This window comes from Podarcis melisellensis (genome assembly GCF_964234715.1).
Source record: "Podarcis melisellensis genome assembly, chromosome: 11".
Taxonomy (NCBI): Eukaryota; Metazoa; Chordata; class Lepidosauria; order Squamata; family Lacertidae; genus Podarcis; species Podarcis melisellensis.
In genome coordinates, this window is record NC_138543.1 from 46,300,215 (window position 1) to 46,326,999 (window position 26,785).

Below are 26,785 nucleotides of genomic sequence, written 5' to 3' on the forward strand. Positions count from 1 at the left end.
CTCCGACGGGAAGGTAAACGACGTTTCTGTGTGCTGCTCTGGTTCGCCAGAAGCGGCTTAGTCATGCTGGCCACATGACCCGGAAGCTATACGCCGGCTCCCTCAGCCAATAAACAAGATGAGTGCCGCAACCCCAGAGTCAGCCATGACTGGACCTAATGGTCAGGGGTCCTTTTACCTTTACCTTAATGGCCTATTTAAATGTTAGGGTTCTTTGGCTTTTTTAAAGTTATTGTGGTCATCTGGATCAAGCTGGAAGCCCATATTGTATGCAGCATGGGCAGCTGCCGGGCTGTACTGCTTGCCAATCTAGCCCAGAATTGTTTACTCCGACTGGTTAAGGTTCTCCAGGGTGCTTGGCAGAAGTATTTCCCACCACCTACCTGTTTATCTGATCCATTAGCTGGAGATGCCAGAGACATTTTTTGCATGCAAGGCACATGCTCTGCCACTGAGCTATGATACCTCTCCTAGTTATCTCTGTGATCTCAGCCAAGCATCTTGCACTGCAGCCTGCTAGTGAGCACAGTGGACTCTGCCCTCCCCAAAAAGAGATTTTGTTGCTCAGAATTCACTGGGATGATAATATGGCAAGTTGGTAAAAGACTATTGCACTTTTTGTATGTATGTATGTATGTATGTATGACTGGAAGACACCCCCCCAGCATATAACAAAGGGGTAATGGTATCTCCCCCCTTTGCCCCCAAACCATGTAGTTCACTTGCATGTATAACACTTATTCTGTTGCTGCTGCTTTTTGCTCATTTGTTGTTTTTAAACTTATTTATGCTATGAGAATTACATTTATTCCAGCTTTTGTACAGTACTGTGGAGTCATTTGGAGAAGGGTAGTTATTTTGTGTAAACTACTTAAAGAAATCTGTTTTTTGAGAAGGCAGTCTATTGGTAGTTAGATAGATAAATAACTATTATTAAATAAACAACCCAGCCATCACTTGATGAAGCAGTTACCCAGTGGTAAAATGCATGTGTGAAGTAGCTCTGAGTTTGAGATGTTTGTTTGTTTGTTTGTTTATTTATTATACCTGTAGATTTTAGAGTGGTTCACAACATAAAATCACAATATAAAAAACACAAAATGCATAATAAAAAGAAAGACAACCCAATAATCCCCCCTCTCACAACACATTTTAAAAGGGCATAAGATGTTTTTCAACCTGGTTCAAGAGGAATGTTTTTGCTTGGTCCCTAATGGTGTATAATGAAGATGCCAACCAAATCTCCCTGGGGAGGGCATTCCAGAAGTGAGGAACCACTGTCGAAAAGGCCCGTTCTCATGTTGCCACCCTCCAGACCTCTTATGGAGGAGGCACATGAAGAGGGGCCTTAGAAGATGATCTCAGGGTCTGGGCAGCTTCATATGGAGATAAGCAGTCCTTGAGGTATTGCAGTCCTGAGCCTGAAGTAGGAATTCACCAGTTCATTTATAGAAATTATCAATATTTTTCAAAATGGCTCTTTCCCCGATTACATACCACATGCAGCCATATGCATCCACACCCCCCCCTCAACCCCACATTAGAGACAAAATAATGTACTTACTTAATGTAAACTGTGACAGCAGGCCATGCCCTCAATATGACCTCTTTTTACATCTCCCAATTTTAGGCCTCTGTTTTAATGAAGGTGATGCTGTTTCCAATTGACTGGTGGCTATATTTGTTTAATGAGTCCATTCTAGTGTGCTGCTTAATACTGTACTCCACTGTTTCTTTTGTCAGTAAGACAAAGTTGTGTTGGGATTTGACTAATTTGTCACGCTTGGTTTAAAGTGGGTTGGTGACTATGATTTCCACGATCTATCAGGAGAGTGACTAGACAAGAAGGGGAGAAAGTACAGGGCAGAAATGGTGGACTTGGAAGACTGTTGGTTGGTACATGTGCACACATTTCCTTAAGAGAATTTCCTGAAAGTAAATTGAATTTCTGGCAACCATTCAATCAAACTGAATTTTAACACTTTTGTCTCCCAGTATAAAACTTCATCGCTTAAGGCTTCTGAATAAAGTCCAAACAAAATGTGTGCTTTTGCTTTTTATAAAACAACACCAGCATCACACTCCTCAAGGCCTAGGTGCATTTCAGGTCTTTAAAATAAATGTAAAATGACCAAGTCCCTTGCGAGCAATTCTTCAGGAATTGAAATGGGGGGAGGTTGTTGGCTGGAGAATGAAAACTTTTGCCTTTGATAAATATGGAGTCAGGTTTGTTTGTTTTTCGCATGCTACCGCAGCAAAAAGAGAAAGAAAAAACGGGGGGGGGGAATCTTACCATCATTAGGTTTTCATTAGATTTAGCTTAAGTTTTGATTAAAGTTAGCTCCATTTTAGATCATCCTTGCAAATTTGCAGACCTTTGTTCAGGAACTTCTTGAATGCACGGCATTCCTTTTCAGTTGCTGCTTGTGCATCTGATAGTTCTAATCCATCAACTGAGAGGTATTCATTTGTTCACATTTCAGAACATATCATTCTACTTGGTGACGAGAGCATACACTGAATTATACACGTTTTAGGTTTGGAAGTGGCCATATACTGATTCCCACTATTGTTCTTTAGGGGAAGGACTGTAGCTCATTGGTAGAGCAAACACAGAAGGTCCCATGATCAGTCCCAGACAGGGCTGGGGATGTTCCTTGTTTGGAACCCTAGAAAGCCTCTGCAGTCAGTGCAGGCAATAATGAGCCAGATGGAACCACAGCCTGACTTGTATAATAATAATAATAATAATAATAATAATAATAATAATAATAATAATAATTTATATCCCGCCCATCTGGCTGGGCTTCCCCAGCCATGCTGGGCGGCTTCCAACAAAATATTAAAATACCGTAATGCATCAAACATTAAAAGCTTCCCTAAACAGGGCTGCCTTCAGATGTCTTCTAAAAGTCAGATGTCTTCTAAAAGTCGTTGTTGTTCTCTTTGACATTTGGTGGGAGGGCGCCACTACCGAGAAGGCCCTCTGCCTGGTTCTCTGTAACTTGGCTTCTCGCAGTGAGGGAACCTCCAGAAGGGGCTTTGTTTGGGTCAAGATTATTATTTTTAAAGTTAAGATAAAAACAATTATGCATCTAACAAGTTGATATTTGAAGGGGAGGGTAGTCAGAGAATTTGGACACCCTGGAAGGGTGTAGGCTATTTTATGCCTGCAGAGGGTGTTCAGCATTAACTACTCACCCTTGTCCCTCCCCTCTTTAACCAAAGACCAGCCTTCTTTCATGACAGAGGTAGGGTAGACACTGCAAGTAGATCAGGAAACCTATAGCTCTTTAGCTAATGATGGACAGAGTATGTCTTCCCATCATCTGTGAGCATTGGCCAGAGAAGTTCCCTGTACCTAAAGTAGGAGAAGGTTGCCAAAAATCTAAGCACTGGGAGGTCTGTGCTGATTTATTATTTAATTGCAATGATTCTCTGTTTGTTGGTCTAGGCTTTTTTCTACAGTATCCAAACTACTTTTGAGGAGCTTAACCTGTATGTCTGTATGCTTAGCTTTTTATTAATTGCTGGTACTTCTCACACAATCATACCTTTCTCCTGAACAGGCCCTTCTAGGAACTGTTTGTGTATTCTGACTGGGCTGCCTGTCTCCTGGGCAATCTTCATTTAAATGCTAATGTTGTTTGTTATTTAATAGAGGTGTAGTTGCTCTGCTCTGGTGCCTTATGTCATTGAGGGCTTGCTGAAGTCTAATTGGCCCAGGAACCAGAAATGATGGTATTAGCTTGATACCAAGGTGAGAACAAGACCAATTTGGGGAATAGTAAGTTTGTCCTTCCCCACTTTGTATAGGATTTTTCCTGATGGAAGGTGAGACAGCCAAATATTTATTTACAGGAAGTATGCATGGATCCTGTCATTCTGGAACCACATTCACAGCATCTTTTCTGCTGTAGAGAGACTGTTGTTGCTAAGGGGAACTGGCACTCTGCTGTCGGGGGAAAATACAGCTTTTCCTGGCTGGGAGATAAATGGTAGGAAAAGCTTCATCTCTCTGTGTGTCTGCCTGCTGTTAAAGGCACACAGAAGGGCCAGTAACAAGGCAGCAAGCTTGTTAATGAGAAGTGAAAGGTCCCTGGAAGTGCCTTTTCTGTGCCATTAACCTGTACCAAACCAGGCTCAGCTGCAACCATTGAAACAGTGGATTGATGCCGTTGGCCACCAAGGGCCTAAGGCCTTTCATCAGAAGCACCAGCAATTTCATCACATTCTGTCAATAGGAGTACAGACGTAGGTTGCTGAACTGATGCAAGAGCAGTTACAAAGCTGTTAGCAAGGGAGCTTGGTGCCCCTCTGGGAAGGAAGGGATGGAGAGGGGAAGTTTATAAACAAAATATCCTTTAGGCCCTGCCATAGAGAAACCAATTTCCAAAGGTAAAATTGCCACAACAGAAAAGATCATGAAAACATCCGCGTGGCAAGATAAGAGAGCAGTAAAGTAATATTTTTTCTTTTTTTTGCATAACAGCCTATGGACTCCATGGGCTAAGTTTGGTAAAATAATATAATGACACTAAGGAGGAAGGCCCACAGCTGTGTCTTTGGGGGCGGGGGGAGCAGGGAACAGCTGAATTCCTATGAGATGTAACCATGAGCAAGAGTATTAGAAATAGCTACAACAGAATAGTAGACTTAAAAAATAGCTCTTGAACAGAAATGTGTAGGTGATTTCAAGAGTTTGCTTAGTTTCATAGCAGTGGTGTGCGGTCAGTGGACTAGGGGGACTAGGCTTGTCCAGTGGCGTAGCGTGGGGGGTGCAGGGGGGGCCAGCCGCACCGGGCGCAACATCTGGGGGTTAGGGTTAGGGGGCACAAATCCACAGGTTGGGGGTGCAAATTACTTGCCTTGCCCCGGGTGCTGACAACCCACGCTACGCCACTGGGCTTGTCCCCTAAGTGTTCCTGGTAAATTAAGAGTATTAAAATATTAAAGCTTAGTGCCTCCTTCCTGGGATGCTTCTGCCTGGCGTAGGGAGGGAGGTGCGGTGCCCACAGGCGCCACCCTCCTCCATCGCCCTCACAAGCTGGCACCTCTGGCCCTAACTGTTCCCCTATGAAAAATGTCACCGTATCCCACTGTTTCATAGATATTGTGCTTAGAGTTATCTTGCAGTTATTAATATGCTCCAGGGCTACAAAAATGGTGACCTACCTACCAAGCTAAATGAATCCCAGCAGTTGTATATCGTGGCCCACAAGGGCTGCAATAAAACACTGTAATTGCTGGTTGCCTGGTCCTGCAGAAATTAGGTGGAATGGCAGCCAAAATGGTTTTTTTTTAAAAAAATTATGATGTAGATGTTGGGATGCTGGAATATCCTAACGGTAGAGGGGTATTGTTTTTTCTTAAATCTTTTAATATAAAAATTCACTGATGTACAAAAATGCTAAAACGTGGCAAACTGTCAAAAATACTGAGATCAACTGTAGCTGTAGAAAAACTGCAGCTGTAGAAAAACAAAAACAAAAGCCAAACCGAGCTTGGTTAAGAAGCAGTGAAATGTGCATACATCACACCCCACTGTCTACTCAGAGTAAACGACATCTCCAGTTGGCCTCCCTGGGTTGCAGGCTACTCTCAGTGCACTATAGCACAAACAAGCGCAGTAGAAAAAGGACAGTGGTCATTGTTGCAATGTATGCCACAAATCCTCTTGCTCACCCCACTATGTCATAGAATCATAGAATCATAGAGTTGGAAGAGACCACAAGGGCCATCGAGTCCAACCCCCTGCCAAGCAGGAAACACCACCAGAGCACTCCTGACATATGGTTGTCAAGCCTCTGCTTAAAGACCTCCAAAGAAGGAGACTCCACCTTCTTTCTTCTCCACCCAGTGCTGGCCTTGCTTGTACAAGTCTCTGTCATCAACAGTGTTATTATCACTCTTCGTCAATAAGTTGATGTCTCCGTTTTGTTTTTCATGAATTTTCAAAGCCTGATGCGCTATTGGAATTGCCCTTCCTTCCAGTAGTGTAGCTAGCCAGGGGCAGGGGCAGTTGGGGGGGGGCGGGAGAGTGCTGGTCTGCCTCAGGCACCGGCAGGGGTTGCTAGGCTGCTGCCTCCTTCTCTCCTAAAGACCATGGATAGGCAAACTAAGGCCTGGGGGCCGGATCAGGCCCAATTGCCTTCTAAATCCGGACTGCAGATGGTCCGGCAATCAGTGTGTTTTTACATGAGTAGAATGTGTCGTTTTATTTAAAATGCATCTCTGGGTTATTTGTGGGGCATAGGAATTTGTTCATCCCCCCCCCAATATAGTCCAGCCCCCTACAAGGTCTGAGGGACAGTGGACTGCCCCCCAAGGTTTGCTGACTCTGCTAAAGACCACAATTTCGCCCACTCTGATTGGCTCCTTGATATGATCAATTAAGAATAGATCTCCTCTGTGAAATGCAGGCTCCATACTGCTGCTTATTCATCCAGTGATCATCATCCAAGAAATCCAGAGAAAGCATCATGAGGGCACTTGGTGAGGGAGGGGAACAAAAAAAATCCCAGCATCAAGGAAACCAATGGAGTCTAGCACTTTCGCTTCTGGTCACCCCATGTGGAGGTGTGTGTTGTCCCTTTTTCTGATTCTGCATGTCCCTCTTTCTCTTAGTGCTATGCTACATTTGGCGCTAATGGCTATTGCTGGTGCAGCAGTTCAAGGTTGTACCTCTGCTGCTACTATTTTTTCCCATTTATTGTCATCATTTTATTTATATGCCACCTTTCCATAGTTAAAACTGTGCTCAAGGTGGCTTACAACATGACAAGATTTGCACAATCCCAAACTGATTGCCGAAGAATTGATGTTTTTGAATTATGGTGCTGGAGGAGACTCTTGAGAGTCCCATGGACTGCAAAAAGATCAAACCTATCCATTCTGAAGGAAATCAGCCCTGATTGCTCACTGGAAGGACAGATCGTGAAGCTGAGGCTCCAATACTTTGGCCACCTCATGAGAAGAGAAGACTCCCTGGCAAAGACCCTGATGTTGGGAAAGATGGAGGGCACAAGGAGAAGGGGACGACAGAGGACGAGATGGGTGGAACGTGTTCTCAAAGCTACCAGCATGAGTTTGACCAAGCTGCGGGAGACAGTGGAAGACAGGAGTGCCTGGCATGCTCTGGTCCATGGGGTCACGAAGAGTCGGACACGACTAAATGACTAAACAACAAACATAAAAAGTAATAAAGAATAAATAAAACACATCAAAAAGTACACAACCAAATTGAAGCAATTTCCACATAAACAATAAGATCCAAAAATAATGGTACGGACATCAATATCATAAACTTACCAAACCCCCCTCAAAAAATGCCAACTAACCACCTTAAACAATACCAAAGCCTAAGAGTGTGTTCAGCAGCTTTTGTAGCTGGAGTCAGTCAGGGCCTTGCCCTCCCAGGCCAGAGAAAAGGCCTGTAAGGCAGGGAACAGGTCTTCCACAACTCACAGGCAAGATAGGGTAAAACTATGTGTGATGTTGCATGGATTTAATGTACAGCATCAAAAAGACATGATACAAAAAGAAAAAGAAACGATGGAAGAGAAAAATAAGCAAATTCAGGTACTAACTCCTTTATATGGGGAGGTTCAGTTGAAATAATGTTTGTGGTGGGGGTGAGGTTGCAAGTGAGGTTGAGTAAATAGCCTGTGGTTCCTTAGTGCAGTGCCTTTTGGGCCTGGGTTGCCTGCCCCTATAACTAGGGATGCTTGAGGAATTTGATTTCCTTAAATTCCAAGGTGAACCGATCTGGTATGTATCTCCTGGGCTAATGTGTACATCAGAATCAAATTATCTTAAGTTCTATTAATTTTGTGATGCAGGTGGTTCAAAAAAAGTCTCTCTCTATATCATAAAAAGTCAGAATGCAGCCCACACCGGAGGATTTGTAGTGTCTCATCACAATTCTGGATTTGCATGACTGCAGAATGGGATAGGAGAGCAAAAGTGAAGGCAAGGTTGCACAACAGCAGTAGCCATGGCATGGGAGTGAGCGAGGGAAAATGGTGGTTTAAAACAATGGCAGAAGTTTGAGTAAAGCTGGGAGTGAGGGAACCAAGAGGAAAATTGTGGTTTTTAACAGAGACCAAAGGTTGGAATAACGTACTTTAATTATATTTCTTCTTTAAATTTAAATTGCACATACATGCAGGAATGCAATGCAACACACTTATGAATAAACTTAAGAACATTAGAAAAGCCATAAGAATTTCACCAACACTTGTGAAATTGGCAAGGACCAGAAATAGATGGATCTGTCCATCTGTAGAGGACACCATCTATCCCTCCCAAAGCTATTTGGTGGAAGCATGGAATAAAAATATAATAATGACTTTGCAACTTCTCTCAGACGATTGCAGAAATTTTACTCCCTTATTAGCCAATATGTCACAAATTATTGCAGAAATTTTTGAGCTCTCCAGAACTCTCTCTGGTTTCTACTGCTTTTAAGTACAGTGGTACCTCGGGTTACAGACGCTTCAGGTTACAGACTCCGCTAACCCAGAAATAGTACCTCGGGTTAAGAACTTTGCTTCAGGATGAGAACAGAAATCGTGTGGCAGCAGCGGGAGGTCCCATTAGCTAAAGTGGTATCTCAGGTTAAGAACAGTTTCAGGTTAAGAACGGACCTCCAGAATGAATTAAGTTCTTAACCTGAGGTATAGAATGTCTGTCTGCCTTGATTTTCAGTTTGCTTTGAGATAAAAGCAGTTTGCCACAGGGTGGCAGTATAAACCAACTTGTTGGGAAATGTGGCAGGGATATGGGGGGGGGGGAGCGGGTAGTCGCAGCTGATGGTTTTGAAGCTGAAGGATATTGTGGGATATGTGGGGGTGGAGCAGGGGGAATGAAACCCTGGCAGAGATTGAATAGTTTCTCCCCACTCCCACCCCCTGACCTCTTTACAGGAGCTACAGTGGTTCAGTGTCATAGCCCTTTTTCTACCCAAGTCCTGGTTTTACATCCTGGATTTCGTCCATAAATTAATGCATAATGGGTGGTCTCTTTCTACTAGGCTCCTTCATTCATGCAAGTCATGAAATAACTATGCAGTTTGGCAGAGACAGGATTAGAAGAGACTAAGAGGCCACGAAGTTGAAGATAAATGAGAACTGGCACAGAAAGGTGAAGGAAACTGTGCACCTGTTCTGACCAAGCTGGAGAGACTGACGCTCATCATCACTAACTCAGTTCAAGGAACTTGGGAAACATTCTAACATCTTGTCTCATTGTTCTTCCGGGCCAAGTTCAGCCCTTTTCAAAAATGTATAAATTATACAAGGCAGTGCAAGTTATTTGTCAAGGAAGAAAGTGCTGTAAAATCAGGACGTTGTTCCAGAACTCATCGCTATATATCTTCAAATACAACTTTAGGTTGCTTCCCTTTTAAAAGTCATTTAGAAAATGTCTGTTTTAATTCCTTCTGCGCATCAGCCCCAGATTATTCTGGCAGCAACCAGAAATTTCTGTACAAGTGAGCAATGGCTTGATCACACAGTATCATCCTGTATATACAGCAATAAATAAGTAATAATTTTACAATAAATCACTAATGGTTTTAGTGGTGATTTTATATTTACATGTTACATTACTATAGTTAACTTCCTCCAGTAGGGTATAACTTTTTCTCATTTCTGCAAAAAGCTCAAAGTGGTGTACATTGCTCTCCTTTCTTGCAGTTATACTCATATCAACCTCATGTAAGTTAGGTTGTATTATTTGGCTGTTGTTTGGGTGGTTTGCTTGGCCTTGGCTTAATGCAAAGATAAATAGTCTATTAACCATTTTAGAATTATTTATTTAAAATATTTTGAAAAATACAAAATAGCTAATTGCCTATTGGACTGTTTTCAGTGACTTGCTAAATAATATGAACAATATTTTCATAGCACCGAATTCCATACGCTAAGATTTCATATGGACAGGTGACCCCTTAACTTTACATTAATGCAAAGCCCCTGCTAAACCAACACACTCTCAAGTATGCTTTGGGACCCCTTTTCAAGTTTCAGGATACTGTTTTATTGGAATTACACACAAACACACACAAATCCCAGAAGATATTATAGGTTTTGTCAGATACTGAGTAGGATTTGTGAATAAGTGCTTCAGAGATTTGATGATAATTGTATTTGATGATAATTTGATGATGATTCTATTCGGTTTTTAAAAAATTATTTCTTGTATTGCTTTAAAAAAAATCCCTTGGTTCTGGCTTATATTTACTATATTTTATATACGTAGTGTTTTCAGTACAGTATTTACAATTGCAAATGTGATTCTTTGTCTGTTTTTGAGCCTGTTTGGACCTTTGCAAAGGCCTTTGGCCACAAGCAATAAAAGTTTGACCTGATCTGAGTAATATGCAGAAACAGGTTGCCGGGAGGCTAAATACGTTGCAGCCATTCTGCAAACAGCACAAGATAATACCTAGTTCCAAAACGGCAGGTAATTACCGTAACACACACCCCATTGTTTGCACTCCTGAACTGAGGATGTGCCAGGACTGAAGGCTACCTGCAAGTGACAACTTCCATTCTTCTTGATTAGAGAGAAATGACAGTCTTCTGGAGGGTGTGTTTGCAGTTACTCAGTGGTGACGGAAAGTAACTCTGTCCAGGCTCAGCTTACACCTTGTGACCTCTGCCTTCCTCCTTCTCTTTACTCTGTTCTGACACTCTGAACATTTCCCCACAAAGGGGAGCAGGGGCTCTATACTGAACAACACAGATCACACAGCAAGTAAGAAAGCAGATGCTAATAAGTGTTTGGCATGTGCATGTTGAATTTCCCTGTTGTGGGATGTTATATGGCAGAAGAGGAGTAAAACGGAATCTCTCAGCATTTGCAGTTACACTGGAGCACAAGCCTCATTCTTGATTTCCCTCTCGCTCAAGTACAGTCCTTCGCACCGGGGAACAGAAGCACTTTGCTGGGCCCATAATTGATTTTTCCACATGAATGAGCTCTCTCCTTTATCCTTCCCGCATGCTGTTACACAGACACAAACTCTTGTTCTGAATAGGGTGCTCATTATGTACCCCTGCTCCCACATAAAAGCCCTATTGAAACACAGCAGAATTGCTTGAGCCCTTTATTCCAGGAAGGAGGCTCTGTTTAGGAGTTTAACTGTTTAACAGGTACAGTGATTGTATCTAAAAAGCGTCTGCCACTCATCCTCATACTGACAACCACCCACTTTTTAAAGTTGGGCCAAACGCTAACAGCAACCCAGTTTTCAGAATACTATGTAGTTGGTTTGTAGGTAGAATTTGCTACTTCTCAACCCGGCCACTGCAAACAAAATTCAGCATAATAACTTGAGTCCAGCAAGGGAGGACTAGACATGTATCAGGCTTTCTGTGTACACAGAAGAGATGTGATGCAAAGGCACAAGGAGCCAAGGATGCAAGCCAAACGCTCATTATTGGGTGCACTGCACCTTGCTTCTTGACTGTTGGTTATATGCAATCCTTATATTGCAAGTCCTGCGGGGGGAAGTTATAGCTCAAGGGCTAGAACATAATATCACAGATTCAATCTCCAGCATCTCACCTGCTTGGAATTATGGAGAGTTACTGCCAGCCATTGCAGACAAGACTGAACTAGATGGACCAATTGATCCAACTCAGTCTAAGGCAGCTTCTTTTGTTACTATGTCCATATGTTTTTTGTTGCTCTTTTGTATCAGCACATTATGTTTCCCTGTGGCTGTGTGTTAAGATCCTCCTCACTTCTCTTTGTTGTTGTTGTTTAGTCGTGTCCGACTCTTCGTGACCCCATGGACCAGAGCATGCCAGGCACTCCTGTCTCCACTGCCTCCCGCAGTTTGGTCAAACTCACCTTGGTAGCTCAAACTCATGTTGACCTGTTGTCTTTGTCCATGGAGTTTTCTTGGCAGGGATACTGGAGTGGCTTGCCGGTTCCTGCTCCAGGTGCATCACATTTAGTTAAAACTCTCCACTACGACCTGTCCGTCTTGGGTGGCCCTGCACAGCATAGCTCATAGCTATTATAGCCCCTTTGCCACAACAGTGATCCATGAAGGAGCCTCACTTCTCTACTATACCACAAATGCCAGGTATGCAACAATATGTATGTATTACAAAAACATTTCTCTACAACCAGGCCTTTGGCTTATTAACATTCTATGGCCTTTTCAGTGTGCTTGTTGGAGGAGGTTGTTGTTGTAGGTTGTTGTTGTTGTTGTTGTGTATTTTGTGTTCTCACTTTATACTTTTATGTTGTGAACTGCCTGTGATCTTCAGATGAAGGACGGTATACAAATTTAATTAACAGCATTAACAACAACACACTTGACTGACAGTACACATAGAATCAGTGACAGATTCAGTGTGCTGTGTTTCATCTTCCATTTTTCTCCTCTGTTCCTTTAAGTGAACTGCAATGGCACAGCATGATATGGTTGTTTCAGTGAACTAGTGAGAGCTAGCATTTCTGTTTAGAGAAGAGGTGGGGCCTGTTAATAGTCTTCTTAATTGAGATGGAATAAACGCTTTCTGGAGGGAAAAATGGCTGTTTCATCACCTGTCTTTCATATATATATATACACAGGAGGAAGCATGCTCCTAAACCAGAGAACAGCCTAGCAGGGTGGGAGTGTCTCATAACATGCTTAGTGGTTATTCATGTTAACTGTTTTTGTGAATTAGCCCACAGCATTAACTATGTCTTCCACACCCCAGGAATCAGCCAAAGCATGATCCAGCCTGCACCCTTTACGCCAGACCCCTACAAATTCCCTGTTAATGACAATAGACATGCTACCACATCCACAAGTAATAGATTGGAGGTATATTTGCACTGTTAGTGCTCTGCTTAGGTGCATGTATGCACTCTGAGAAAGGAGGGACATTTTTTTAAAAGTTCATGCTGCATCCAGCGAAAGGGAAGGATTGAAGATTAGTGGTAGAGCATATGCATTGAATGAAAATCTCCCAGCTTTGGAATCCCTGGCACTTAAGGAGGAGAAAGGAAACAGGTAGAACGTATTAAGAAAAAGCTTTTTCCTGAGACTCCACAGAGTCACTGCTAGTCAAAATCCTAAGCTATACAGATAGTCTGCCCTGGTATATGGCACACAACGGATTTTTAAAGTTACTTAAAGTTCAGTAGGCGAGGTAAGCTCATGCTCATGTATTTATTTATTTATTTATTTGCTTTCTTGTTAATATCCCATATTTTGACACATAGTTCTTGTAAGCCAAACCCCATCCATTACGTTCTAGCAAATGTGTATTTTCAGAAGTGGAACTGTGCTACCTATTTCCTCCATCAAATCCTCTGAAGTCACATGATGTTCGACTGTTAACTTAAGCAGGTCTAGGCATCTACCTAACTTAGAGGTGGAGAATCTGTTACCCTTCTGATGTTATCAGACTAGAGTTACATTCATCCCTGATCGCTGGTCATGCTGACTGGGACTGATGTAAGTTGGAATCTAGCAACATCTGATGGGCTACAGCTTTCTTATCCCTGATAGGGGGTACTCCAGATAGCCCACTTTGGAACTATACCATAAGCTGCTTGGAAAGCTCTTCAGAGGAAGATCAGGGTAATAAATAATACAATAAAATAAATAACTAAATGATGGGGAGCTCTATGTTCAGGTGTGTGTGTGTCACCAGTAAACCTGCTTCCAGTTTAATTCAAACCATCCATATGAATTCTGCTTTCTGACAAGGTAGTGCTCTTGTCAGTTACATAGCAAATGTAATTTTCATTGCTTTGGGAACCTGTCTTAGTAGAAAAGGGGAATATACTGTAAATCCTATCAATCAGTCAATATAACTGAAAATAGTGTTCTTAGAGAAAAAATAAACATATATTGTATGGTAGCCTTTACCAACCTGATTCCATGCTGGCTGGTGCTGATGGGAGTTTGTAATTCAAAACATCTGGAAGGCATCAGGTAGGTAAAGTCTGTGGTATAAGTATAAGGTCACTTATAGACTATCAGTATTATGCAGGAGAGTTTCCAATACCTTTCTGGACATTTAAAGGTAAAGGGACCCCTGACCATTAGGTCCAGTCGTGACCGACTCTGGGGTTGCGTTGCTCATCTCGCTTTATTGGCCGAGGGAGCCGGGGTACAGCTTCCGGGTCATGTGGCCAGCATGACTAAGCCACTTCTGGCGAACCAGAGCAGCGCACGGAAACACTGTTTACCTTCCCACTGGAGTGGTACCTATTTATCTACTTGCACTTTGACATGCTTTCGAACTGCTAGGTTGGCAGGAGCAGGGACTGAGCAACGGGAGCTCACCCCATTGCAGAGATTTGAACCACCCAATTAAATTGGATTAATATGCCCTGTTGCTCACGTGCAACAGGGTGCCCTCCAGATATTGTTGGACTACTTCCCTGACCATTGACCAAGCTAGCTGGGGCTGGTAGGCATTGGAGTCCAACAGCATCTGGAGGGCATCACGTTTGTTACCTTTGCTCTCGTACAACAAATCCACTTCTTAAAAATGGACTTTTTGCAGTTAGGAAAGTGATGGGGAAATGCACTGGAAATCCTGGGCTGAATGAATAGTGGGAAGATGTATAAACATTGCACAAAGAGCTAAGGATGAATGCTCATTGTTGTACAACTTTTCTGCAAGCAAATGCAAATGAACGTTCACTAAAGACCACACACAGTCTAACCCCTGTGCCAGCTTTGTGCGAGCAAGTCAGGCTGAATGCTCAAAACACAGGTCGTCTGGAAGAGAGCAGAGATTGACGGCCACCGAAAGCACTGTTGGCTTTGAACGAAGACTTTCCTCCTTTTTGTTGTTCTTTAGTTGGCCGAACACGCATCTGTAGAATTGTAGCTGCTCTTTTAAACAAAGGGTTTTTCTGGGGTACAATTTCTTGTGAAGACGTTGTTGCTTGTCTGCATCTGCAGTTAGCATTCAGGAATCTGAATTTGATATCTTTTTTTGAACCTTATCCAAAAAAACAAAACAAAACAAAGCCATGACAAGGCAGCCAGGGGGTTTCCGCCTGCCACAAGTGATTTATGCATTAGACAATTTAATAGGCAAAACCCTTCCATGTAGTGGGAATGAACCAATTAAAAAAGTGCACATCAGAGCTAACCCAATTTTATACAACACATTTAAACGATAATTTAGGCAAGCCCTTGAATACTGTCTTTTGTCCAAAGATACCTTGCTGAGATTTATCTGAAGAAGTAAGAGTAGCTTGAACTCTAACACAAGAAAATGGAACTGGATGGAAACATGTTGAGCAACTGATGCTAGCAAGGTTAATCATCATCAAGTTTGCTGTACAAAATTCGGCTGCTGGCAGTGTTCCTGTAGCACCATGTCCTCCACAATACTTCAGTATATTGGAATGGAAAAACAAGATTTTGCCCATGTGGTTCTGTCTGAGCTCTGTTAGGTCCTCCTTGCAAGCTTCCCACAGGTGGCCTGCCATGAGAGCAAGATGCTGAACCAGAAGACCTGTTGGTCTGATCCAGCAAGCTCTTCTTATGTTCTGAGCTGTGGTTAGTGTCCATGACTTGGGCAAAAAATAGATTAACTTTACAGAAATGATAAGTTACAACCAATACTATGTGTCAGTTCAGCACTCTTGGGAGATAAGTACCTTTTCTTGTAGGCTCTCGCATGATGCACACAACTGATGATCCAATTCTGAAGTGAACTGGGGAGGCGGGGATTCACCCATCACTACATGCATCCCAGGCCTGTGCATGTTTAGTAACTTGAGAACAAGTCCTATTGGACTAGTGAGACTTACTTCTGAGTAAGCGTCCCATTGGCATCTGGTTGGCCACTGGGGGAAACAGAATGTTGACCTAGATATGCGTTTGATTCAATTCAGCAGGGCTTCTCTTATGTTCTTAACAAGCACAGAACATGTGCTCTCTTATTATATGGAAACAGACCTGGTAAAAAGGCTGCTCCTGAAAATTACTGTCACTATATGACGGGTTATATAGACTGTAAAGAAAATTTCTTTTACAGAGTTGTCAAAATATGATATACAACAGTACAACAGAATGTTGGCAAGCAATTCAAGGGCTCCACATATATTGGGTTATGTTAGCTCTCCCTCCCCACATTCATTAGTTGTACATTATATTGTTGGTTGTCATCATGAACCATAATTTAATTAGTCCAAGTGAGAGAGTGCACTTTTCTTGTTTCAGGTTACAGACACAAAAACAGATAATTATATATAACTATTAACAAATTATATATAACTATTAACAATGGCTGATGTCTACAGCCCAGTGTCAGCAAAGCTGTCATATGATTCTCCAAGGTTTAGTTCAAGGGTGATGAACCTCTGGTCCACAGGCTGAATGCAACCCTCCCAGCCTCTACATCGAGCCCTCAAGCTTCTTCTCAAGCCATGTCATCTTCCTAGGCCCACCCTCCGCAGGACTACCCCCCCCCCACAAACCATGGTTCTGCTCCACACACTATTCAACAGGTTTTTTTGCCTGAATAGAACATGGCATTAATTTATAATAATGCCTCTTTCTTGCCTGGATGGAGGTGTGTGTATGTGTGTAGAAACTGCTGGATTCTGCATGGGTGGAATGTAGCCTAGTATACAAGGTAAAAGTCAAATCAGTTCTGCTCATTTTTGCCTCTGGCATGCAGTCCAGAAGGTTGACCCCAAAGAGTTGCAGCCCTTAGACTGAAAATGCTTCCCCAACACCCGCAAACATTTTAATAGCACGGAGAGCAGTATATCTTCAACATTAATGAAATTAAGGTTTTAACATACAGAATCTATGCCTTGTACCAACCAACTTAATCTCTTTTGCATTTAGAATATGGCCACAGTCCAGCTGTAGTTCCATGCAACGAGCTTTGTATAACAACCAGGGTTCCCAGGTGTGGGATATACATTCCCAGTTGTAGGTGAAGTCCAGTGAGTCAGTCGACTCATGATCTCAAAATGCAAGTACTTGGAAATTATGCTGAGCTGAAACATTACACTCACCTCATGTTGCCTGCCATTCTCATGTGATGCATTCACAACATATGTCAAGTTTGAGTGGTGTATGGAGTCTCCTACTTTCCACCTCAGGAATCCAGCTCATCAGTTCTATGACAGTTTGGTGTGCTATTCTACTTGCGTAAGTGTAGTTTTACATTAAGTTCATGTGAGGCGAGGCTTGGTTTGCCAGATCAGTTTGTGTGGTGGCAAGAGCAGCCAATTCTGCAGAGACAACTTTGCTCTCTGTTCCTCTGTGGTTGCCCGTTAAAGCACTCGCATGAAAGGTGAGAATCATAAATGTGGCTAAATAAGAGTGGCCATATTAGTTAAGGACAGACACTATGGAAAGAGACTTCCATTTCAATTGAAAACTTTCATTTCAATACCACCTATTTCTGATGGGATATATCTCTGCACTATAGTTAAAAGCCCCACCCTCAACAAAAATGGTCATGTTTTACAGGGGTGTGGGGGGAATGCCATAAACAGGGGATGTTCTCTCAGAGCGGATGTCTCCAAAAAGCGGGCTTTTTATTCCTGCCCCTGTCCTAGGTGCTTGGGAATCATGACATCAATTTTATGATGTCATAATGACACCATCTGATTGACAGCTGGGTTCTCCCACCCACCTGTCAAAGTTGGCCTGCAGGGGTGGAGCCAGATAAAGATCTGGCCTGTGGAGCCAAAAAAGTCCCTCTTTCCTGCTATATGGTATACAAGACTTGTTTAGAGAAAATAAGATATGTGGCAACATTACACCTCATTTTCCATCTTGGTGCCTAACATCCTGAAAAGTCTAAGATTCACTTCAATAGAAGAACTGGGAGGTGGTGCTCAGCAAGATGGAGGGGGTGTTGGAGCATCGTTTAGAAATCACAATGAAGAACCCCTCAATTGCAGGAGCCCTGTGCACTGATTCCCGGGGCCTAAACCTGGACTGTCGTGGTACCCTCTCAGATGAACATGCAGGTGTGATATCTGTTCTATCCCAGAAAACACCCAAGTTGACGTCTGATCCAACAGATATTCCTGTAGTGTGCCTTGAGTCAGATACTGGCAATACCATGATCCAGAAGCATGATGGCATCACAGTGGCAGTTCACAAAATGGCATCTTAACCTTATACATCCACAATAGTCCTTGCTCTTCACCAATGCACCTTTGTGGAATACTCTTCTGCAGATTAATATAGGTTGAATATCCAGTATCACTAGGCAGAATCTAGTTGGGATTGGACTGTAAATATTCTCCCAAGTTGGTATGGAATATTAATTGTTCTGAACTTGTGCCATTTCATATTATCAAATGTGGACTGTTTTCCTGTTACATGGCTGGGGAGAGCACCTTCTCAGGTGGTCCCAATACTAAATAAATCAATAAATAAACCAGAACACACTGCTTGTTCACTACTGTTTGACTTAAAAAGAAGAGGAAGAACTGGAATTAATTTATGCACAACAAGGCGAAGAGTCCCATTATTCTCTGGAAGGCAAAACACCACACAGTTCAAAAATAAAAATGTAAAACTATTTTTTTTATTGAAAATACATCTACAAAGTAATATTTCTCAAGCCACACTGGGTGCACCCAGCTGCCAACCCAGAATGGGCAGGGAATAGAGATTGTTCTATGGTACCTGATTTCTGTAAGAAACAAAAGTTAGTGTAAAAAATATTTTAAAAGCTGTCATGCTTTGTAACACATTCCCCCCCCCTACAGTGATGTTACAGAAGGACAACCTTTAACACGAAATCTTCTTTGCAGTGTATTTCCAAAAAAATAGTATCCAATCAAAAGCAAAAATGTAATTAAAAAGTTACTCCATATAATCTAATATTAACTTTTGTACACACATACTGAATACAGTATTTCTATAAAAAATATCTCTAGTTACATGTCAGAAGATGCCTGTCTGTAATCTAGTTTTCCTTTCTGTTAGCACAAGTAAGAAATATAATAAAAAGGAGCATCCATTACTGCATTCAGTTAGAGATGACCCAAGAGCTTTGCATTGTTTAAAACACCTCCAATTCCTGAATGCACTGGGTTAACTCCTATCCACTTTCTATAAGGAAAGTGCTCAAGGACAAGCTAAGTGAATAGGATCTGCAACTTGTGGAATAAGGAGCCTGCCTCATCAGTCCAAAGAAAGACCGCCTGTGTCCAGCATTCTGAGAATTTGTCCACTTCACATTTTGTAGTATGTGTGTCTGCAAGTTTTATTCACAGGTCACATTTTTGAACCAAAGATCTCCTCTATATTCCAGAAACCCCTTGGTGGTCAGTGGTTTTGTCAGGGCAGGATTTTGGAGAAGTCCATGGTCCCATTCAGCAGAGTAAGTAGTAGAAGAAGAAGAGTTTGGAGTTGATATCCCGCTTTATCACTACCCAATCTCCTTTCCCTTCCTCCCCCACAACAAACACTCTGTGAGGTGAGTGAGGCTGAGAGACTTCAGAGAAGTGTGACTGGCCCAAGGTCACCCAGCAGCTGCATGTGGAGGAGCGGGGAATCAAACCCAGTTCACCAGATTACGAGTCCACCGCTCTTAACCACTACACCAGGAGGGCTTTCAGATGCAGCTGAGCTGGTTTACCACATTCTGAAGTGAAGCAGTATACACTGAGCAGCATCCAATGCACTTGTTCTGTTAGCGTAACGATTGACACTTGTGCAACAGAACTTTCCCCCTCCTCCAGTTGCTGGGAATTGGAGGTGGGCAGAGTGCTGTCCAACTTGCAGGCTTCCCACAGGTATCTGGTCGGCCCCTGTGAGAACAGCATGCAGAACCAGATGGTCCACTGGCTTGATCCAGTGGGCTTGTCTAATGTTCTCCTCCTGTGCATGCCCTGTACCATCCCCAAATCTGCTCCAGAGGGTTGGGGAAACCTCCAGGACAGATTTAGTGGGTGCATGGTGGGAGGGGGGGAAGTTCTACTGCACAAGTGTCAATCCTTGTGCTGATGGAACGATTCACTTCATGCTCTACTGGATACAACCTGTTATCTTCTAAAGAACTACATCCCATAAGATCAGTGATTGCCTAACTGCACAACTGGTGTCCGTGGGCCATTCATCAGATGGGCTTCTTATCAGCTTGGCACGGCAATTTCGTATAGTGAAAAGAGGATATGAGATGGGTTTGGGCCAAGTGGAAAGAGCTAATAGTAAGGCTCCTCCTCACTTCTGGAAACAGTGGCACTGTTGGCATAGGGAGGAGCCTCATATTGAATTGCTCTCTGATGGTCCAGCTTTCTGATGCTACCTTCTACACTCCCATGGAAGTGCATGCAGGAAGCATGCACTATCTGCCAGTCTATCCTGAACATCTACAGATGTACAGATCCAACATGGGACAGGGAGGAAAGGATGGTTTATGGGGCAAAACTACTAGGAATTTTGTGGTGAGGAAGGACCTCTGCCTTCACAACGCTCTTGTGATACTGATGCCGTGATTGCACATACATTTGAACTCATCTGTTTTGCACACAAACACATGTGTGCATTGCAGTAGAATGTGTATAACAATGGAGGTCTCCAGCATCCAGCCTCAGCTGCACACCCAGTTTGCATCTAATTCACAAATCTGTATCTATACAGACCACCTTCACTACTGCTTCAACCCCCCCTTCTCCCATACAAATTAAGGAAGACTGTAGTGTTAGGTTAATTCTGGCCACTTTGTGAAGGGAAGCGAGGTGACAAAAAAATCAAAGTTTAACTTCATAGCCTATTGAAATTTAGCTGAGATGGTCTTGCAATTCTCAGGGTTCTTTGCCTTCAAAATCTGTGACCATATGAATGAACTCTCAGGGACAAAAATTACATCGAAATGGTTGAGTGGCAGCTGTAACACAAGAAATATATTGTACCTACCTCACAGAACTACTATTAATTCCCCAACCCCCATAGACTATGCAACCAGTTTGTGTGTGTATATATATCTACAGTACAGCACACCATCCCTGTTTCACATCCATAAACCTTTCCCGTTTGACTGCTATGGCAATGCATGTAAATATATATATATATATATAAATCATTCTTTTCTTTTTCATAAATGGGCTTCATCGGGGAGTAAAGATTGGAGCAGGAAAAATAATCAATGATAATATATGGATCTCACCTCAGTGTGTAAAATCTGCCCTGCCTCTTACTCCCAGAAGAAGACTTATAATATTGCTCTTTAAAAATCCTCTCTTATATTTTCAATATTTATTCAACGTATTTGCTATCCTGCTGTGTTTTTGTTTTTTTTAATATTCTTCCTACTAAAAGTAATTGAGCACCACATTAGCTTCACTATTCTATTACTCCCCCTACATCAGGAGTGTTGCTAGTATGGAGAACTTGGCAGTGGAGTGGGGGAAAAAAAAACCCTCTTCCCTTGTAATCCCAATGTTGGGAAAAAATGCATTTGGCAACAATTTCTTTTGTTTAGCAAGACAACGAAACAGACCAAATTAATTGGAAAATCACCCTCTTTGAAAGCATTCTCCTGTCCCCTGCAGTTCCAATATGACAGTGGAAATGTTATTGAACCTTGTCAGATGCTCTGTGCGTTCTGCTTTCTACCTCTTAGTCTATAAGTGCTTCTTTCCATCGGAAAATCTCTGACACAAAGTAGATAGGCAAGGGTGAAGATGGGCAAACATTTTAACTGTGCAGAAGTGACTCGAACTCACAGTGCCTGCCCTGAAAACAAATGGTTCGGAATGCAACAAAGATGTGTTCAAAAACCACTATCTTTTCACCTTTAGGTGGCCAGCCTTAATGAGCCCTGTACAGCAGTTAGAAGTGAGATGATAAGCAGGTTGTATCTGTGCCACACAGATTTAAACTATCCTAATAAGTACCTCTTTTTGAGGGGGCAGGGGCTAGGGATCTTTAATAGAATTATCAGCACCAGCTAAGTACACACTTGAGTGGGTATAAAACTGATATGCCTTTATGAAGTGTCACTTAGGATCCCAACTCCCATCGAAAGTTAAAATGCATGTCAAACTCAACTCACTGGGCAGCTAGAGATCTAGGACAGGCCTTCACAATTTATGGCCCACGACAAAGCCAAACGTAGCTCGCTATCGTTCTGATGCTTGATAATCCCCCCGTTTCTGTGATCTGTTGTGTGCAGCAACAGCAACAAGTTTCTTGAACTATCATTACTGGTGGGCTACATTCAGTTTGGTGGATCACAACTTGTGCAGGCCTGATCTAGTTAAATCAATGGAATGTTCAGAGTTAAGTAAGTGGCTGGATAATTATGTCCGGTGGGAGGGGGACACCTAGGTTATTTCAAAAATGCCCACACTGATGTGGTATCAACAGTTTAATATCCCGCCCCCTGTAATGTAGGGATGAAGACAGTTTATGTTCCAAAGTGCATGCGTATATTAGATCTCTGATCCTGAAAAGACAGTGCGCATAGGTAACAGTACTTGTGTTAAGTAGTAATGCCATAATCCAAAAGAGGAACAGTAATGTTACACATACACAAATGCATTTTTCTAGGTTCATGATCTAGGAATTAAATGGGACTTGAAGGTGCACAGTACCAGGAAGCCTTTCCTGATCCTAAAATATCCCATTAGGTAGAAATGAAACTATGATACATCCTTTTTTGCTTAGATGGAAACTAGAGCAAGTTGTGGGACATATTGTCCATGTATTTAAAACAAAAATCAGTGTCCCTATTTTTAGTGCTCCAATAGCAATAAAATAAGGAGATAATATATTTAAAAAGAGAAACCAAAATTTGCTACTCACTTTTCTGGAGAATAGCATCAGGTTTAAAAAGTAAATTTACAATGCAATCCTATATGTGTCTACTCAGGAGTAAGGTCCATTAAATTCAGTAGGACTTACTCCCAGATAAATGTCTATAGGATTACAGCCTTCCTGGTGTGAAGAATGTGTAACAGTCAAACAAACAAACAAACAAACAAACAAACAAGCAAACAAACAACCCCCCCTTTCAAGATTTCTTGTCTGCTTTGCTGCCTCAGCTTACATAAAGTGAGATCACATTTACAGGACTATGCAACATGTGCATTTGAATATTCTTGGTAATTTGATTACACAATATATCCCAACCCCATAGCACATCACATCATATCATATCATAATGTTGTATGCTTGGTATTATGTCTTCTTATTATTTTAATGGGATACAATCATATAACACATTCATTACTAAGTAATAGGGTATATTTTCCAGCAAGGACTTAACTAGACATTACAGTAGCTGTAGCGCTGGAGCCGTTCAATCTTCTTTCCCCTCTCCTTCCACATGCCACCTGAAACCTTTATCCAGGTAAACATACCACGTGGAATGATGTTATTGTGCTGTGCATTGCCCTCCTCTGGCCACACAGGACTGGATGCAGGGCGATGCACACAGTGATGACATCACAATACGTGTCGTGCTTACCTAGATGCAAGCACAAGGAGAAGGGAGCGAAGAGACCTTGCATGTAGCCACCATGGGTTTTATCCAGTAAAGTCACTGAACTGACAGTGAAGCTTCCATCAGCGAAATGAGGAGGGACGCACTTCCCTAAGCTGCCCTGGAGGGTTCCACAACTCTCAGGAGCAGATATAGGCTGTGAGAGGGGCTCTAGGCCTATGAGGAAATGGCCGAAAATAGCTTCCCTTCCTGCTGATGGAAGCCTTAACAACAGCTGAGTGACACCACTGGATATAACCTCACGTCTCTCATCATGTCTAGTTAAGCCCTAAACTTCTTCAGTGCTCTGCCTGTATATATAGAGAGAGATGAGGAACAAACGGACAAGTTACAGAAAAGATTGGAGGAATTGTACGCTTTCTGCGTATCTAGTGCTTTGTATCGTTCCTCTACCTTACATCTTGGTTTCACTGTCTAAGGGCTTTTCATTCTCGTTCTCTTGGGAGATCAGCTGGTAAGGTTTCTTCATTTCATTCTCCTCTATCACAGAGTTACCCATCTCAGCATCCTTGCTCCTCAATTCATGCCGCGATAAGTGTTCTACAATCCCTGCGCCAATAGAGTCTCCCAAAACGTTGGTGGTGGTACGCAGACGATCCCTATAGAACAATTTGCAGATTTAAACAAGCTAGGCAGTCCCAGCCCTCCAAAGCCCCAGCAGATTACACAGTACATTATTACACTGATTCGCTGAAATTAGGAAAGGGAGATGTAATCTGCAGTGTATTTAACATTGCAATTCTATACTCAAGTAACAAAACAAAACAAAACAAAACATGCAATTGCATATAAATAAATTTATTTGTAACACTTCCATCTGATCTTAACCTGTGACCCATGGAGTGGCGCGAAGGGGCTATCCTTTTCCCCAGCACAACAACCCTATGAAGTAGGACAGATGAAACAAAGTATGTTTCTGGCACAACGTCATCCAGAAAGCTTCTTGAGTGAGCAGAGATTTGAGAAACACAATACTTTCAGGGCATGGAGAACATTCTAATGGGTGCTGGCTTGCTTTGCAGTTAAAATGGTAATTTTTTATATCCTATGCAATACAACTGAATATTGGTAAAACATTCATGGGGAAATGAACTAAAATGACTTGCAAGTTCAGTTTTCATGAATGCCCACTAGTCTATACTTTACACTGCAGAAATACTCACAAAAACCAATCCACTGCAATGATAAGGGTGATATCGTCTGTAGGCAAACCAACAGATGTCAATACGATCACCATAGTGACGAGGCCAGCCTGAGGAATTCCTGCTGCACCAATGCTGGCTGCTGTAGCCGTAATGCTGTTCAGAGAAAGGAGACACCAAAACAACCACACAGAGCTTTTAATTTTTAAACACATACATAGGTTGTGTTTCTGTTCTATCTGTCATCTATCTATCTATCTATCTATCTATCTATCTATCTATCTATCTATCATCTATCTATCTATCTATCTATCATCTATCTATCTATCTATCTATCTATATCATCTATCATCTATCTATCTATCTATCATCTATCTATCTATCTAATCATCTATCATCTATCTATCTATCTATCTATCTATCTATCTATCTATCTATCTATATCTATCTATCAATCATCTATCTATCAATCATCTATCTATATCTATCTATATCTATCTATCTATATCTATCTATCATCTATCTATCTATCTATCTATCTATCTATCTATCTATCTATCTATCTATCATCTATCTATCTATCTATCTATCTATCATCGATCATCGATCATCTATCTATCTATCATCTATCTATATCATCTATCATCTATCTATCATTTTACAAAAATGTTTTCCCCGCCTTCCTTTATGTCTTATGAGAAAAATTTGCACATAGTCTAGACCAGCCTTTCCTAACCTGGTGCTGTTCAGGTGTTTTAGACTAAAACTCCCATCTAGAAGAAGAAGGGTTCGGATTTGATATCCCGCTTTATCACTACCCGAAGGAGTCTCAAAGTGGCTAACATTCTCCTTTTCCTTCCTCCCCAACAACACTCTGTGAGGTGAGTGGGGCTGAGAGACTTCAGAGAAGTGTGACTAGCCCAAGGTCACCCAGCAGCTGCATGTGGAAGAGTGGGGAAGCGAACCCGGTGTACCAGATTACGAGACTACCGCTCTTAACCACTACACCACACTGGCTCTCTAGCCAGCACAGCCAGCTGGAAGGCAACAAGTTCAAAAAGCCTGAGCCAGATCAGTCATCAGTGACACCTCTCTGCTCCACGATGTGGTGCCATCCAGTTGTTGCACTGAGCAGAAGGCTGGCAAAGCACTTTCCTGTGGCCTTGAACTCAGCTGATGGGTGATTAATTCAAGCCTGCTTTGTGCAGGGATTAGTAGCACAAAGTGGTTTACATTGAAACTGCTAATAAAACGGAGGGGAAAAACTCGGCTGATGACTGATTGGGGCACACCTAGCTCCTGCAAAGGAACAACCAGGAGCTCACTTCAAGCTCCCAAATGTTCCTTTGTAGTCACATGCAGAGCTACCCTACACCTGATGTAATACTGCATATGACATCAGATGGGTGTGGTTTGTTAGGAATGGCCAGATTTGTCCCACAGGCTGGAGGTTCTCCACCACCCCTGCTGTACATGATTAAGACTGTGCAGTAATCCTATATACACTTATCTGGAGGCAAGTCTCACTGAACTCACTGGGACTTACTTCTGAGTAAACATGCATACACTTGTGGTGCAAAGTGCAGATTAAACTGATATGTGTATTATAATGCTTTAAACACCTGTGCTATAATATGTTTTTGAGACGTGTGCTTGCTTTTGCCTATAACCTGTATTTGGTTGACCAATAGAATCTGATGATAACAACGATATTCAAGGAATGATCATTTACTCTTTACCCCTGATTATACTTGTACTAAAGTTACAAGAATTACTGAAGATTTTCTCAAATGAATATAGAACAAGCTCAAGGAAGTATGCTGAACTGTGTTGATAAAAAAGGGATCTATTTCAATGGGAGAGAATTATAGCCCAATCCTATGCATGCCTACTCAGAAGTGAGTTCAATGGGACTTGCTCCCAGGTAAATGTGCATAAAATTTCAGCCCCATTTTATTCAACATTATGGCAATCCTTTTCTTTCTTCTTCCTTGTACAGTCTAGCTTGTGAGGGCTATATTGTGATACCCTGGAAGTGAGATACTTCACTATGTTAAGTGATGATTTAAATCCTATTGCCTTCAGTGGATATACAAAATCTGGAGCTAACTCATAATGACAATGTTTTCAATCATGGGCATAATGAGGTACACATAGAGCGCAGCTGAAATA

At 42.1% G+C, this 26,785-nt stretch overlaps 2 protein-coding genes and 1 long non-coding RNA gene across 3 annotated transcripts in view; 2 read left to right on the top strand and 1 right to left on the bottom strand.

Moving 5' to 3' along the window:
* LOC309380223 overlaps nt 1–9,513 on the top strand; it is a 33,760-nt gene extending 24,247 nt beyond the window's left edge. Inside the window, exons 5-6 of the long non-coding RNA XR_014172729.1 lie at nt 3,662–3,760; nt 9,035–9,513. This is a non-coding gene — a long non-coding RNA (uncharacterized lncRNA). The remainder of the gene's footprint in view (nt 1–3,661; nt 3,761–9,034) is intronic.
* An 8,292-nt stretch (nt 9,514–17,805) lies between these two features.
* LOC309380199 (ragulator complex protein LAMTOR5-like) lies at nt 17,806–18,393 on the top strand. The gene has a single exon (XM_081930090.1). It carries the CDS (start codon nt 17,850–17,852, stop codon nt 18,123–18,125), a length of 276 nt encoding a protein of 91 aa, XP_081786216.1. The 5' UTR covers nt 17,806–17,849; the 3' UTR covers nt 18,126–18,393.
* A 4,801-nt stretch (nt 18,394–23,194) lies between these two features.
* SLC1A3 (solute carrier family 1 member 3) overlaps nt 23,195–26,785 on the bottom strand; it is a 37,108-nt gene continuing 33,517 nt past the window's right edge. The window contains exons 9-10 of the mRNA XM_081929803.1: nt 24,635–24,769; nt 23,195–24,070 (exon numbers count right to left, since the gene is read on the bottom strand). Of these exons, the coding sequence (XP_081785929.1) occupies nt 23,866–24,070; nt 24,635–24,769 (340 nt within the window). The 3' untranslated portion in view covers nt 23,195–23,865. The remainder of the gene's footprint in view (nt 24,071–24,634; nt 24,770–26,785) is intronic.